This window comes from Misgurnus anguillicaudatus, chromosome 21, assembly GCF_027580225.2.
Source record: "Misgurnus anguillicaudatus chromosome 21, ASM2758022v2, whole genome shotgun sequence".
Lineage (NCBI taxonomy): Eukaryota > Metazoa > Chordata > Actinopteri > Cypriniformes > Cobitidae > Misgurnus > Misgurnus anguillicaudatus.
The window spans coordinates 57,649,656-57,666,792 of record NC_073357.2 but is presented as its reverse complement, the minus strand read 5'-3'; the positions used below and the strand labels follow the sequence as shown (position 1 = coordinate 57,666,792).

At 35.8% G+C, this 17,137-nt stretch overlaps 2 protein-coding genes across 6 annotated transcripts in view; both read right to left on the bottom strand.

Annotated features, from left to right (window-relative positions):
• The window catches only part of LOC129451691 (uncharacterized), a 28,259-nt gene extending 11,310 nt beyond the window's left edge, over positions 1-16,949 (bottom strand). The window contains exons 1-4 of one of the 5 annotated variants that reach the window (XM_055215107.2): positions 14,263-14,562; positions 11,455-11,709; positions 10,767-10,863; positions 9,038-10,524 (exon numbers count right to left, since the gene is read on the bottom strand). In XM_055215107.2, coding sequence (XP_055071082.2) covers positions 9,065-10,524; positions 10,767-10,842 — 1,536 coding nt within the window. In that variant the 5' untranslated portion in view covers positions 10,843-10,863; positions 11,455-11,709; positions 14,263-14,562 and the 3' untranslated portion in view covers positions 9,038-9,064. Of the gene's footprint in view, positions 1-9,037; positions 10,525-10,766; positions 10,864-11,440; positions 11,710-14,262; positions 14,563-16,737 lie in introns of those variants that run through there. The other 4 variants (XM_055215090.2, XM_073859466.1, XM_055215083.2 and 1 more) reach the window with 4 other exon arrangements.
• The window catches only part of LOC129451677 (uncharacterized), a 53,545-nt gene that overhangs the window by 7,585 nt on the left and 28,823 nt on the right, over positions 1-17,137 (bottom strand). The gene's annotated exons all lie outside the window — the stretch shown is intronic.

Below are 17,137 nucleotides of genomic sequence, written 5' to 3'. Positions count from 1 at the left end.
CCTTTAAAAAATGACCAAAAAAAGTCCCCAACAACACATAAGGGTTAAGATGAAACACAAACCTCTTTGTTGTTGAGTATGTTGAGGTGTTATTGTGAATGATTCAGGATCAGTCTCCTGTTTAACACACTCCATCATTACAACAGTGGATCAGAATAGTTGAATGTGTTGTGACAGCAGCTGCTTGTTTGACTTCTTCACAGTATTTATAGATGAACTGGTGTGATTGTGACTTCACTGAAGATTGTATAATTTAAGGTTGTTTCTTCAGCATCTACAGAAACAGACCTGTGAAGATATACAAATGAGTTATAATTTCATAATTTAATCAATATGCCAAATGAGATATTAAAACGTTGAAATATAAGACCTAAAGCATGTACTGCTTCAGAGTAATGACACAATACTGTTTTCTCTGTGGTCTACAACACATACACTTATATTTTGAATTCGCGCCCATTTGAATGAGAACTGAGGATTACACCAATGGCTTGCATTTATTGACAGGGCGCATACCAGCTTATGAACATAAAATTGAATTACAGTCTTATTAATATGCAAATCAGCATTCATGAGGTGATCTGCATTAAATATTTATGGTTAAAAATGGGTGGCAGGATATGAAGCTGATTCACATACGTAAACATCCAGACAATGCAAATCATTTGCATTTTTGTTTACACAAACATACAATGTCTGACAATAAAATGTCAAAACAAAGTACATTTGTTATTGTATTATCCACGTATTACAAGTTATGATCCTCCTGATCAATTATCCATCTGCTTAAAGTACTTTATGGAAAAGAGGAGCATGTATATTTCTTAAAATTCATGAAAAGCTCATTAAAAGATCTGAAAACCATTTAGACCTAAATGAATGGCTTGAAAAGTGAAGAAAATCTCTTTGTATTGTCTTGTTGTTGGCGGTAGTGAAACAAAACTTATTGCTTTACAATACTGTAATCCTAATTCACATTAAATAACATTTTATAAAATTCAATAATGTTTAAACATTTATCTCTTAGTATATTTATTAGTTTAATTTACCTCTTAATCTTTCCTCAACCGACAGACGAGCGGCAGCGCAGGAAGCGTCTCCACGGTCTCCACACGACAGGCTCCAATAAGCAAAATAAAAGTCCCTTTATTCAATCTGTGTCAAAATTCGTGAAACGCAAGGATATTAATGAACGATCATCTTTTCCAAATAAAAAATACAAAACATGAATGTACAGGTAAACTAATTATGTTTAAGGTAAAATATCCCATCTTTGCAAAACAGAATCTGTCAATGATTTATTCACTGCATCTTAATTGTGATGAATAAGTTTACATCACAAAATGAAGAAATTATACTTTATGCAAACTATTATCTTGTAGTCTGAATTTTCAAGTGATATCACAAACAGGGCATATTAAGAGTTTGTTTCCAAAACTCATTTTTTTTATTTTTCAAAAATCTCGTTTTTTAAAGTTGTGCATTTCAATTAATATCAATTAAACTGCTGTTGTTTTGTTTTAAGCCTTCTTAAGTAAAACATACAGCTTAGTAGCACAATAAAACACGATAAAAACATGATAAGATAATAATAAACATGTTTTGACACAATTTTTAAAAACATCTCGTTTTGGAACCAAACTCTTCACATTTAAGTATATCTCATAATATAGCAAAACATAACACCTGTCGTTTTATTGGTCGCTTGCTGCACTTAAAATCAAACATGAAGCAGACTGATTCATTAACAAATAACTGTGTTCCAGTGCAGCTGTATAAAGTCCAGCATATTTTCCATTTTGCCCATACACTATACATGCATTTACAGTACAACTGTCATGGTCTTGTCAGACCTTCTGTGCTAGATTAAGGTCTGAGTGCATCTGACAGGACCATGACAGTATTATGTTCTGTGTGGGGACACGTGGAGTTATATTGTGTATGTGGCTTCCACGTGTTCCCACGGTCTTGTCGCTGTCATGGTCTTGCCTGACCTTGGTATATTATTCAGGTCCTATTTCTGAGGGCAAGGTCATGGCAGCATTGTGTTTTGTGTGGGGACAAGTGTTTTCACATCATGTATGTGTGTCACGTGTTCCCAGTGTCTTGTCACTTTTACCCTGCTCCCTTATGTACTCGTGTCTTACGTAATTAATTATGTTCACCTGTTCCCCATTGATGTGGTGTCTTTATAATGCCCTCTCGTTCTCTGTCGTGTGCGCGTTCGTTGTTGAATTTCAGTGTTCATGTTCTCCGTGTGCCTGAGTTCTGTTCCAGTGTTTTGTGTTCTATCACAGTATTATTTCATCCTCTGTTTTACCCCCACGTGGGTTTTTATGTTCTGTTAAATAGATATATAGTTTATTTTTGTACATCCCTTGCGTTTGGGTTCTTCTTCAGTTTTCCATTATTCCTACCGTGACAACAACACCACATTAAAATATTACGCACAAACACAGGCAGTCAAAGTGTGAGTGTTATAATAGCTTGTAATGTTTCAGATCCAGTAATTCAATGAAGATACGCAGTACAGTGTGTCCGCATGGCTGTGTGCATGAAATTTTTATAACTTTGCGTGTTGGGAAACACTGCTGTTTCATCTTTACTGACATCAGAGCTGGGTAGATTACTTATGAATTGTAATTCGTTACTGATTACAAATTACAAGACAAAATTTGTAGTCAGTAATATAATCTCTTAGATTACACATTGTTGGTAGAGTAATCTGACTACTTTTGGATTACATTTAGATTACTTTTGACATCTTATTTGATTTCAAATATATAAAGAGGGTAAAATATATTCAATTCTATTTCAACAACAAGAGCCTTAAAAACATTTAAAGTGCAATGTACGGACAGTTAATACTGCACAATACTAACACTGTTTTACTTTGCTATTAGTGTCAACTGATAATATCACACTGAATAAAACTGAATCACTCTTTATGAATTTAAAACATATTTACTTAATTTTAAGTAAATAAAACCAAAAACAGCTACATTGCAAAAAACAATATTGAATTTCACAAAATTCACTGCAACAACCCTGCTAGATCAAAAATTTCACCTCACAAATAAAACTGAAGTGTTTGTTTAAACCGCAAATTTCTTTAAAAATTAAATGATGTCTATACATCCAGTAAGTTTGATTTTGACATTGGTGGGGAAATAAATAAATAAATGTGTCTTCAGAGCCGCAATGTCACAAAGGTTTATCGCTGTTTACTTGAACAATAGTTAAAAATAGTATTTTTGTTATCATGAAAAAAAGTTAATGATTTAAAAACGGATGTGTGCAAACCTGGTGACCAACAAGGAACGTCTTAGCTTAGTGCTTCCCAAAAAGGGTTTCTCCACCAAGTCATGTCTTGCATACTTTGCTGCCTTAAAATTTTCTGCCGAATCAACTCGGATCTACAAGTCACCTCAACTTACTATTATTTATCTTGACTAGACATGAGTTGTTATAACTACAGGTGAGTTGTTATAAACGTATAAAATTAAGTTTTCTCAACTATATTTTATTAGTTGTGACAACTCATCTCTGTTGAAATGACTTGTAAATCTGAATTGATTCAACATAAAATTTTAAGGTAGCAAAGTTTTTTTTACAGTGTACTTGACTCACTGACTTGTAAATCCTTTTTTAATATTTGTATAGTTTGATATTCTGTCTCTATCATTTTCATTTGTATTAAGAGGGCAAACTTACAAAATCAACATAAGATCAAATCATTATTTCCCCATTGTACAGTCACTTCTGTTTTATCAGTGTCCCAGAGCCAATAAAACCCTTTACACAGTGTGAGCACTTTTAGTTTTTTTTACAGAATGTTTAGACAGCAGATGATATTTGAGATTTTTTGCCTGGGTGTAACTCTTATCACACAGATGGCACGAGAAAGGCTTCTCGTCTGTATGAAATTGTATGTGCTGCTTAAGATTTTTTTTTTGTCTAAAGCTCTTATCACAGAGATGGCATGAATAAGGCTTCTCACCTTTATGAATTTGTATGTGATACTGAAGATTATCTTTTTGTCTAAAACTCTTATCACACAGATGGCATGAGAAAGGCTTCTCACCAGTATGAATTCGTATGTGACACAAAAGATTTCCACGTTGTTTAAAACTCTTGGCAAACTGCGGGCACTTAAAAGGTTTCTCTCCAGTGTGAACTCGTATGTGATTCTCTAAATGTGTTTTTCTTGTGAAACTCTTCACACAATGAGGACAGGTGTAAAGCCCACCAAAACTGTGAATCCTGATGTGAATATTAAGGTTTCGTCTTTGTGTAAAACTCCTTTCACACTGAGGGCAAGAGAAAGGCTTGTGGTCAGTGTGACTTATTTTATGTTCTTTCAGGGACTTTTCACATGTGTTTTTCTTTTCTTCAGTGTGTGTCTTTAAGTGAACATTAAGCCTATTTTTTCGTAAAAAACTCTTAGCACACTGAGGGCAGGTGAAGGGCCAAACACCAGTGTGAATAACTAAATGATCCTTAAGGCGCCTTTTTTCTCTGTAGGTCTTTTCACATTGAGGGCAGCTGTATGGCCTTTCTCCGGTGTGAGTCTTTATGTGAACATTAAGACTTCTTCGTTGTTTAAAACACTTATCACAATGAGGGCATGCAAAGGTCCTCTTACCAGTGTGAATAACTAAATGATCCTCAAGGTGGCTTTTACTTCTGCAAGTCTTTTTACACTGAGGACAGATGTATTGCATTACTCCTGTGTGAGTCTTTATGTCAACATTTAAATGTTCTTTCTTTGAAAAAGTGTCACCATTAAGATGGCATGCAAAAGAGATTTCGGCTTCTGCGCTTTCTTCAGGTGAATCCTCATCAGTCTGTGAGCAACCGAAAGAATTTTCTTCACTTTGGAAATGGTGGTGCTGAAGTTTATCCTCCATTTCATTTTGTCCTTGAACTTCCTCTTTCATTCCCATTAGGCCTAAAACGAACAAATTAACATGAAATTAAATTAACAAAAATCAAACCTCAATTTAATCTTTAAATGCAAAAAAGATTATTGTGATGGTTGGTCTATTAAAATTAAATTCTGTCATTTCAACTGGTTCAGATGCAGATGACTCTCTTTCTTTTTTATAATCATTTAAGTCAAATTCCTCATTATAATATTGTACAGCTCTAATGACTTTATAACCAGTGTCAAAAACGTTATGCTCTTTATCATTCATTAAAGTGCCAGTCAGGTCTATAGACCATAAAAATATGGACGTAATATCTGTGACGTCACCCATAGGTAGTGTTGCCTTCATACGTAGACAGACAACAGGCGGGAAATTCGAAAAAAAAAATTGACTCTTCACGCGGTTCAGAGTCGACTGCCTACTTTAGAAGACAATAACTTTTTATGTGCACTTAACAACTTTGAACACCACTTACATTGATAGACAGCTACATGACACTACATGATTTTCAATACTGGATCTGACTGGCTCTTTAAGATGAAACACAAACCTGTTTGTTGTTGAGTATGTTGAAATGTTATTGTGAATGATTCAGGATCAGTCTCCTCTTTAACACACTCCATCATTACAACAGTGGATCAGAATAGTAGAGTAGTTGAATGTGTTGTGACAGCAGCTGCTTGTTTGACTTCTTCACAGTATTTATAGATGAACTGGTGTGATAGTGACTTCAATGAAGATTGTGTCATTTAAGATTGTTTCTTCAGCATCTACAGGAACAGACCTGTGAAGATATACAAATGACCAAAGTTATAATTTCATAATTTTATCAATACGCCAAATGAGATATACAAAAATGTGTCAGTAGTTCACAGGACAAGCGAGGCATTCAAATATAAGAGCTGAAAAGTTTTGGCCAAAATAAACATTTAACTTGATATATCTCAATGTAGTTAGAGTAATGACACAATAAAGTTTTCTCTGTGGTCTATAACATATACGCTCAGCACTGGTGTTATCTTTTACGGGTTTTAACACTTTCATTTCAAAGATTTGGTATTAAAAGTATTTTCCAGTTGAATTTTAACACTGATTTCAAATTCTCTTCACAATTATGTTTGCTATTTGTGGACGTTAACATTCTGACTATACAAATCATTTGCTTTTCTGTTAACACAAACATACGTCTAACAAATAAATAAAAATTAAAAAACAAAGCAGATAAAATAAAATACAAAACACATTTGTAACTGTATTTCCAATGTCTTGCATGTTAGGACACAACATCAATTAACTTATCCATTTGTTATGTTAAGGAACAGCATGGAAAAGAGGAGCATGTATTCCTTGTAATTCATGTAAAGCTCACCAACAGATTTGAATATAGCCTACATACCGTACATAAATTAAACTACATACTGACTTGAAAATTAAAACACATCTCTTTGTTTATTGCCTTCTATAAATGTTGGCCCTACTGGAACAACTCTCAGTACTTTACAATAAACTATTACAATAATGTATCAGCGTTATTAAAGCTGCGGGAGTACCTTTCTTTAAAAAATAATAACATTAAAAGTATCGTTTAATTTACCTCACAATCACCTCAATCTGCATTTAACCGATAGATAAGCTGTATCGCAACCATAGAGCGCAACTTGCATGACATCACTGCACGACACGCTCCACGGGGCAAAATAAAAGTCCTTTGTTCAATATTTGTGAAATGCAAGTAAATGAATGGACTTCTACACCAAAGAAAAAATAAATAGTTAAAAACATATTTAAGGTTAGATATCCCACATTTGTCAAAGAGTATAGTCTCTGCCCATGAAGAACACTGTATCTTAATTATGATTTAAGTTTACATAACAAAATAAATAAATTACCCTTTATGAAAATTATATCACAGAAATATTTAATAAATATTAATAATTAAAGATTGATGAAATAAAGTTTATCTTAAAATTAGGGCTGGGAAAAGATTAATCGCGAATAATCGCATACAAAATAAAAGTGATTTTTTGCATAATATATGAGTGTGTGCTGTGTGTAATTATTATGTACATATAAATACGCACACAGTCATGTATGTATTTAAGAAACATTAACATGTGTATTTATATTTATTAAAAAAAAATCTGACATGAATATATGTATGTGTGTGTGGTTAAATATCCACAATAATTACACACAGCACACACACATATATTATGCAAAAATAACTTTTATTTTGTATGCGATTAATCTTTTCCCAGCCCTACTTTAAATATTGCAAAACATACCTTCTGCCTATTTTTTAATTGTTTGCTGGATCCTAATCTAGTTAAGTGCTCCAGGTCAGCTGTATGAAGCCCCGAGTATATTTCCATTTTGCTTGGACACTGTCCACCTTATTTTTGACATAAATGTTGGTGCCGCCATCTTTGAGCTCCTTTGTGTAAGACTTCCGGTGAGCAACTAAAACTTATGTCAGTCGTATTGCGAGGGACATGACGAGTGTGCCGTTTTGACTGGCTTTTTAATGTTTATTATGAAATCCATGAAGATTGGCATAATTTGTAGAGTTAGGGGGTTTCCCTTAATTTAAAAACTGTATGCTGTTTACTATCTTTGATTAAAGTTACATTACATTAAAGCTATACATTTCTTCGGAATGTGTGTTCCTGGGGTGGAACCTATGACCTTTTGCACTGCTAACAAAGTTTAACTTGTAGAGCATTATCAAATTTCAGTACATTAAAATTAATATATTTTAAAATGTGAAGTTTTTCTGAATTTGAAGGTCCATGTGTTTGGACCATAGACTGTAAAAAATGGAGTGTAGTGTCCCATAGTCTGTCACCCATAGGTTTCTGAAGATCGTTTATGAAGCTAAAAGTAGATGATGTCTTCCGTCGCCATCTTGGCCACGCGTCACTCACTGATCCGAACATGGGTAAAGAGGCGGGATGTGGGTGAAGCTACGGTGACTGGTCGCTGAAACCACGCCCGCCTAGGTCGACTTCAGTGACAGCAGCACTGTTCAACCATCACTCAAGTGGCCACGCCCTTAATTATGCAGAACTTTAAAGGCGGAGTCCACGATGTTTGAAAAACGCTTTGGAAAAGAAGACGGGCCGACAACCAAAACACACTTATAGCCAATCAGTAGTAAGGAGCGTCTACTAACCGACATCCTTGCCGGGTTGCGTATGTGTGGGGCGGGTCCATCAACAGAAGGTCCAGATTCTATTGGGGTAGGGGCGTGTTTGTTTAGGTGATTTCAAATATCAACATTGGCTTTCAAACATCGTGGACTCCGCCTTTAAGGCTACTGTAAAGTTGGCCATTTTAACATGGAGGTCTATGGGAATTGACTCCCTTTTGGAGCCTGCCTCTAGTGGCCAGTCGATGAATTGCAGTTTAAATCACTTCCGTATTGGCTTCATCAGAGAGATCGGAAGGGTGCCCCTTGGTTTGGACCTAAAGACTGAATCACAACAGTGCAGCTTCTCTACAGCTGTGGGATTCAAAAATGTAATCCCCTGCTGATTTCATAAATTTGCCCACTTCAAAACAAATAAAACTATGTATAATTTTAATGGTAGATTTGTTTTAACTGATAGAGACAAAATATCAAACAAAAAATCCAGTAAAAACAGTATAGAAAATTGTTCTCGCTATAAGGACATGTCCATTGCAGCGTTGCGATATGGGTCTTTCAATGGTTGTTAATTGAAAACAAAACACATTGAGGGCAAGAGAAAGGTTTGTGGTCAGTGTCACTTCTTTTATGTTCTTTCATGGACTTTTCGCATGTGTATGTCTTTTCTCCAGTGTGAGTCTTTGAGTGAACATTGACAACTTTTTCACACAAAACCTTATGTTTTTAAATGAATGGCGTATGCGGGCAACAAATACGACTTCTGGAAGACACACCGAAATCCTGGCCAGGACGTGTCCGGAAAGAATGTCATGTGTGGTCACCCTAGCCTATATGAGTTTATATTCCTTTTTTGTGACACACTCCAAAAACCAACACAAAGCACATCATGTTTTTTAATCATTTAAAGAAACACAATGTTTTGTTCTTATTGTAAGTATACACAAATAAAAGTACACCATTTACAGTTTTAAATGTTGTTTTACTTTTAGGGTTTTTCTACAGAATGGTAAGACAGCAGATGCAATCTGAGATTTCTTGGATGGGTGTAACTCTTATCACACAAATGGCACGAGTAAGGTCTCTCACCTGTATGAACTCTTATGTGCTGCTTAAGATTTTTCTTTTGTCTAAAGCTCTTATCACACAGATGGCATGAGAAAGGCTTTTCACCTGTATGAACTTGGATGTGATCCTTAAGACTATCTTTTTGTCTAAAACTCTTATCACAGAGATGGCACGAGAAAGGCTTCTCGCCTGTATGACCTCCTATGTGTTGCTTAAGATTTTCTTTTATTGCAAAGCTTTTATCACACAGGTGGCACGAGAAAGGCTTCTCACCTGTATGACCTCGTATGTGCTGCTTAAGATTTTCTTTTTGTCTAAAGCTCTTATCACACAGGTGGCATGAGAACGGCTTCTCACCTGTATGGACTTGTATGTGCTGCTTAAGATTTTGCTTTTGTCTAAAGCTCTTATCACACAAATGGCATGGAAAAGGCTTCTCATCTGTATGAACTCGTACGTGCTGCTTAAGATTTTCTTTTTGTCTAAAACTCTTATTACACACATGGCATGAGTAAGGCTTCTCGCCTGTATGAATTCTTATGTGATAGTGAAGATGTGCACGTTGTTTAAAACCTTTGTCACACTGCGGGCACCTGAAAGGTTTCTCTCCAGTGTGAACTCGTATGTGACTCTTTAAATGTGCTTTTGATGTGAAACTCTTCCCACAATGAGGACAGGTGTACATCCCATCCCCACAGTGAATCCTCATGTGAACATTAAGAGTTTGTCTTTGTGTAAAATTCATTCCACATTGAGGGCAAGAGAAAGGCGTTTGGTCAGTGTCACTCCTTTTATGTTCTTTCGGGGATGTTTCACACGTGTATGTCTTTTCTTCAGTGTGAGTCTTTAAGTGAAAATTCAGACTTCTTTTTCGTACAAAACACTTATCACACTGAGGGCACGCAAAGGGCTTCTCACCAGTGTGAATAATTAAATGTTCCTTAAGGTGCCTTTTTTCTCTGTAGGTCTCTTCACATTGAGGACAGGCGTATGGCATTTCTCCTGTATGAGTCTTTATGTGAGCATTAAGACTTCTTCGATGTTTAAAACCCTTATCACACTGAGGGCAGGTGAAAGGCCACACACCACCATGAATTACCAAATGATCCTCAAGGTGGCTTTTACTTGTGCAAGTCTTTTCACACTGAAGCTTTTCTCCTGTGTGAGTCTTTATGTCAATATTTGAATGTCCTTTTAGTGTAAATGTCTCACCATAAAGATGGCATGCAAAAGAGATTTTAGCTTTTTCTCTTTCTTGAGGTGAATCCTCATCAGTCTGTGAACAACTGAAAGAGTTTTCTTCACTTTTGAAATTGTGGTGCTGATGTTCATCCTTCACTTCATTTTGTCCTTGAACTTCCTCTTTCACTTCCATTAGCCCTAAAACTAACAAATTAGTATCAAGTTAAATTAACAAAAAACAAACATCAATTTAATATGTATTACAATTAAATTCTGTAATTTCAACTCCATCAGATGTAGATGACTGTCTTTCTATTTTAAAATAATTTTAATTTTAAAAGTATAGTAAAATTCCTCATTATAATAATGTACAGCTCTAATGTCAAAAACTTTACCATTCTCTTCATGCTCTTTATCATTCATTAAGATGAAACACAAACCTCTTTGTTGTTGAGTATGTTGAGATGTTATTGTGAATGATTCAGGATCAGTCTCCTCTTTAACACACTCCATCATTACAACAGTGGATATATCTACCTGTGAAGATATACAAATGACCAAAGTTATAATTTATCAGCAAATACACCAATTGAGATATAAAAAGTCTCTAGTTTTACAGCATATTTTTGAACATATAAGCACCCTACAGAATGAAAATATTCTGTGATCATATAAATATAATTTCTGACTGCAACAATAGGACTAGCAGGAGTGCACATTAACTAATGCTGCGTTCCAGAGCCCATCCAAACCAGTGGGACGCGGGACCCACCCTTCTTGAAGTGTCCTAGCTCCTACTTAAAAGCGTTCCAGGCATTTGAAGTAGAACGTAAACAGAAAACATGGACGACCGACCGGTCTTCTTAAGCCTCGTACAGACTACATAACTTTTAAAAATCGGTCCGAACTGTGCAGTTCACACTACAGTAAAACAACAACTTAAACATCTTTACAAAGTGTTCTGGAGCCATTATATAAAAGCGCGGCATGTCGCTAAGTAACTTGGTATATTTTTACCATATTTTCATGATAACAGATAATAACTACATAATTTCACGGCATAATATAAAAAAAACAAGTTGTTATAAAATTACAGTGTCTAAAACAACCCTACAAGCAGAGAAGTACAATTTATAGTCTATTCCTTGAAGATTTCCTCTCACGACGACGCGATCTATGGGCGCCGCCATTGTCCTCCGACTTATTTTTCTGAAGTCGGGGTAGGTCGAACTCCCCCGAGTTCGCCGGTAGGAGGTTCCACTTCGACAGGCATTCCAGTGCACTATTCCTAGTTGGAGGTAGGATAAGTCCTACATCCCACTGGTTTGGATGGGCTCTGGAACGCAGCATGAGTCCTGCATCTGCTGAGTCTGCACAGAAAGACTGTAGTAAAAAAGATAAAGGTATGTGAAAATATGTTAAATAAACTTAATTGGTAATTGGCATTTTTTTGTCAAAGGAAAGGGACAGGGTAACATCTTTGTAGATAGAGTTTTAAAGATAGAATAGATACAAATTACTATGCAAACCTTTCATGCATGATATTGTACTTGACAAGTAAAGACAAAAATAAAATTGGAGATGAGTTGATTCAAAAGAAACTTGTTTCACAGAGTATTTTTATTGTAGTATATATATATATCTAGTACTGCTGGTTTTTATGAAGGAAAATTTAAATGAATGTAGTCATAAGCATGTTTGCCAGGGTGCTTTCACATCTGTAGTTCGGTTCATTTGGTCTGGACCAAAGCTAAAAATGACTGATTGCTCTGGTGCGAACCAGTTAAAACAAAATTAAAGCAAATGTGATAACGTTCATATCACTCATTGCCCATATGTTTTTGGATGTATTTCCTAAACTGCTTTTCGATTGGTTGGAAATTCCAACGGAACCCCAAAAGTAAACAAAAGAAGAGGAAAATACAGAAGACATTGTGTCACTGTTTATATAGCATGATGTTATGATTGTATTCGTGGTCATTGTATGGTATTCGTGCGCCTTAAAAATAATATTTTAATGCACTACAAACGGCAAAGTTTGTCCGCAATCTGCCATCAGGCTTTTGTACCTTGTGCTAACTAGGAATGTGCATTTATGTCATGTTTTCATTTCGCTTAATCCATAGGTCTGAAAAACGAGTACTCGATTAACTGGCGGTGGGCACATACGACGAGGTGAAAATAAAAATATTTTTATTAAAAACACTCAAATAAAACTTCATTTTGAAGAAACCATGAAAAAACGAGCACATACTAGATTATTAATGTTTTTGAACACAAACCTCTAACAGGAAAAGCTGCTTGATGAAGTGAAACTAAAGGGTTAATAAACACAAACCGAAGCGCGGTCTATATGACTATCGAACTCTGGTACAATTCAACCGAACTAAATAAGGTACAATTCAACTGGACCAAACAGGCGGACCGAGACCTCCTTGAAGAGGTGGTCTCGGTACGCTTTCAAACGAACTCTGGAGCGGTTCGTTTGTGGTCAGAACACGATCTGAGATCGAACAGACCTAACGGCAAAAGTACTGTGCATTTTTGGACTAAACCAGATGCCATAGTCAGCTGTGCTGTGCATTATGGAATGAGGAAGTGTTTGTTTACAGTTTCTATTAGCAATATTACCACAACGGCAGGTCGCAGACATACCTGGAGTTGCAAGGAGAGCCTCGGAAATTTGGTGGCTTCGTTGTTTGCAGTACATTAAAACTTTGTTTTCAAGCCGCATCCGTGCTTCGTTCTGGCAATGAACAGTTTGTCTGGAGTGCTGTATACAAACTATGTAGTATATATCAACCATGGACATAATTACAGTGTGCAGTCTTCTGTCCATGGTGTCTGCTGTATTTTCCTACACAGGGTTCTGTTGGAATTTCCCACACGTTGCTTTTGATACGTACAAAGATATGTGGCCAATGAGTGATGTGGATGTTATCACACGACTGCATTTTGGTTCGTTTCAACTGGTGCGGACCAGAGCAATCAGTGTGGTGTGAAAAGGAATTAAAACTGCTAAAAAAGCTACAATGTATAATTTTTTGATTTTGGTCCCGACCAAATGAACCGAACCACAGATGTGAAAGCACCCTAAGAATTATAATCAAAATACCTGCTCCACAAAAACAAGTTGCACAAGTGCACAATTTTTTATTATTAGCCAATATATTGAAAAGTTCTTCAAATTAATCATGCACCTTTCGCAGATTGCTTTAAAAGATACGATCTAATCTGGTTTACATGAAATAAGCCTGCTCTGGAGTAGGTTTAAGCTTATGGACAATCAAATCCAACTAATAGAGTATCCACGTACGAAGAACGGATCCCTGGTATTGAAGTATTTTCCAGTTTACTTTTTACTGCGATTGCAATTCTCTTCACAATTATGTCTGCTATTTGTGGGCATAAACATTCTGACAATACAAACGCAAATCGTATGCTTTTCTGTTAACATGAACATACGTCTAACAATTTTCAAATGGAAAAACAAAGTACATTAGTAACTATTTCCCATGTCTTGCATGTTATAACCCTGATTAATTTTACTAACAACAGCAATTCATCTGCTGTGTTAAAGAACTGTATGGAAAACCCTGCTGGAAAAACCAGCATAATTCCCATGCTGGTTTAAATGGTGGTCACCAACAAACCAGCAGAAAACACAACATATGCTTGTCTTGCTGGGTTTTCAGGCAGAGAAGAGGTACATGTATATTTCTTAAAATTCATGTAAAGCTCATTAATGGATTTGGAAAAACATACATACCTAAATGGCTTAAAAAGTGAAGTAAATCTCTTTGTTTATAGCCTTGTATAAATGTTGGCTCTAGTGAAACAACTCTTAGTACTTTACAATAAAGTTATACAATAATGTAACGGTGTTGTTATTCACATTTCCTTAAAAAATAACATTAAAAGTATCGTTTTATTTACCTCACACACCTCAATCTTCTCTCAACCGACAGACGAGCTGCAGCGCAACTCTTATGACGTCACTGCAGGACACGCTCCAATAGGCAAAATAAAAGTCGCTTTATTCAAGCTATGTTCAATATTCGTGAAATGCAAGTAAATTAAGTAACTATTAGCTTAAACATCAAAGAAAATATATAAATCATGAATGTATGGGTAAAAAAACTATTAAGGTTAAATATCCCACATATCAAACGATTAGAATAGACTCAGCCATCAAAAACAATGCAACTTAATTATGATTAAAGTGTACATAACAAAATAATTTATTCTGTATGAAAGCTATATCAGAAAACGATTTATTAAACACTAATCATTAAATGAGATAAAGTACATCTTAAAATATAGCAAAACATCACATCTGTCTTGATGAACTTAAAAACAAACATGACAACTAATACAGACTAATAAAGCTATTTATGAACAAATAACTCATAAGAGTTCATTTTGATTTATCAAATAACCGAAGGACACCATACTAATTCAGTAGTAAAATGAGGTGTATTGAATTAACAGAAAATGTGCAACAAAACAAAATTAGACAGGTGCCTTAATTTGTGCACCCCAACAGAAAAAAAATCACATCAATATTTAGTAGAGCCTCCTTTAGCAGAAATAACAGCCTTTAGATGTTTCCTATAGTCTGTAATGAGTGTCTGGATTCTGGATGAATGTATTTTGGACCATTCCTTCTTACAAAACATCTCTAGTTCAGTTAGGTTTAATGGTTGCCGAGCATGGACAGCCTGCTTCAAATCACCCCACAGATGTTCAATGATATTCAGTTCTGGGATGGCCATTCGAGAAATTGTACTTGTTCCTTTGCATAAATGCCCGAGTAGATTTTGAGCAGTGTTTTGGGATGTTGTCTTGTTGAAGTATCCTGCCCTGGCGTAACTTTAACTTTGTGACTGATTCCTCAACATTATTCTTAAGAATCTGCTGATATTGAGTGGAATCCATGCGACCCTTAACTTTAACCAGATTCCCAGTACCGGCACTGGCCACACAGCCCCACAGCATGATGGAACCTCCACCAAATTTTAGCAAGTGTTATTCTTGGACACTATGTTCTTTTGAAACCATGCATAATGTCCCTTGTTATGACCAAATAACTCAATCTTTGTTTCCTCAGTCCATAGCACCTTATTCCAAAATGAAGCTGGCTTGTCCAAATGTGCGTTTGCATACCTCAAGCGTTTGTGGCGTGTGTGCAGAAAAGGCTTCTTTCGCATCAAAGTGCAAAGTGTGCGCTGAATTGTTGAATGATGACTGACTCAGAAATACTCTTTCCACGATGTGTGCACTTTTAAGGTTTTGATACAGAATGGCAAGACAGCAGATGCAATTTGAGATTTCTTTCTTGTATGTAAATCTTATCACACAGATGGCACGAGAAAGGCTTCGTCTCACCTGTATGAATTTGTATGTGATGTTTAAGATATTGTTTTTGTTTAAAGCTCTTACCACACAGATGGCATGAGTAAGGCTTCTTACCTGTATGAAATTGTATGTGCTGCTTAAGATTTTCTTTATGTCTAAAGCTCTTATCACACAGATTGCACGAGTAAGGCTTCTCATCTGTATGAATTCGTATGTGATGCTGAAGATGTGAACGCTCTTTATAACTCTTGTCACACTGCGGGCATCTGAAAGGTTTCTCTCCAGTGTGAACTCGTATGTGATTCTCTAAACGTGTTTTTGTTGTGAAACTCCTCCCACAATGAGGACAGGTGTAAAGCCCATTACCGCTGTGAATCTTCATGTGAATAGTAAGGGTTCCCTTTTGTGTAAAACTCTTTCCACATTGAGGACAAGAAAAAGGTTTGTTGTCAGTTTGACCTATTTTATGTTCTTTCAGGGACTGTTCACATGTGTTTGTCTTTTCTCCAGTATGATTCTTTAAGTGAACATTAAGACGACTTTTTCGTAAAAAACCTTTATCACAGTGAGGGCAGGCGAAGGGCCACATACCAGTGTGACTCACTAAATGATCCTTAAGGCGCCTTTTTTCTTTGTAGGTCTCTTCACAATGAGGGCAGGCGTATGGCCTTTCTCCGGTGTGAGTCTTTGTGTGAACATTAAGACTTGTTCGATGTTTAAAACCCTTATTACATTGAGGGCAGGCGTATGGCTTTTCTCCAGTGTGAATCCTTAAGTGAACAATAAGATTTTTTTTTTGTAAAAAACCCTTATCACACTGAGGACAGGTGTACGGCTTTGCTCCAGTGTGAGTCTTTGCGTGATAATAAAGATTTTTTTTTCGTAAAAAACCCTTATCACACTGAGGGCAGGTGAAGGGCCACACAACAGCGTGAGTAACTAAATGATTCTCAAGGTGGCTTTTACTTGCACAAGTTTTTTCACACTGAGGCATTTCATCTGTGTGAGTCTTTATGTCAACATTTGAATGTCCTTTTTGTGAAAAAGTCTCACCATTAAGATGGCATGTAAAAGAGATTTTGTCTTCTGCTCTTTCTTCAGGTGAATCTTCATCAGTTTGTGAGCAAATGAAAGAATTTTCTTCACTTATGAAACTGTGGTGCTGAAGTTTATCCTCCATTTCATTTTGTCTTTGAACTTCCTCTTTCACCCCCATTAGGCCTAAAACGAACAAATTAACACGAAATGAACAAAAATTAAACCTCAATTTAATCTCAAAAAGATTGTGATGGTTGGTCTATTAAAATTAAATTATCATTTCAACTCCATCTGATGTAGATGACTGTCTATTTTATAATCATTTAGGTTAAAATATTGTAAAGCTCTAATGTAAAACCTTTTCCGTGGCTAAAAAGCATATTACTTTGTGTATTTGGTGTAATATAATGTGTTC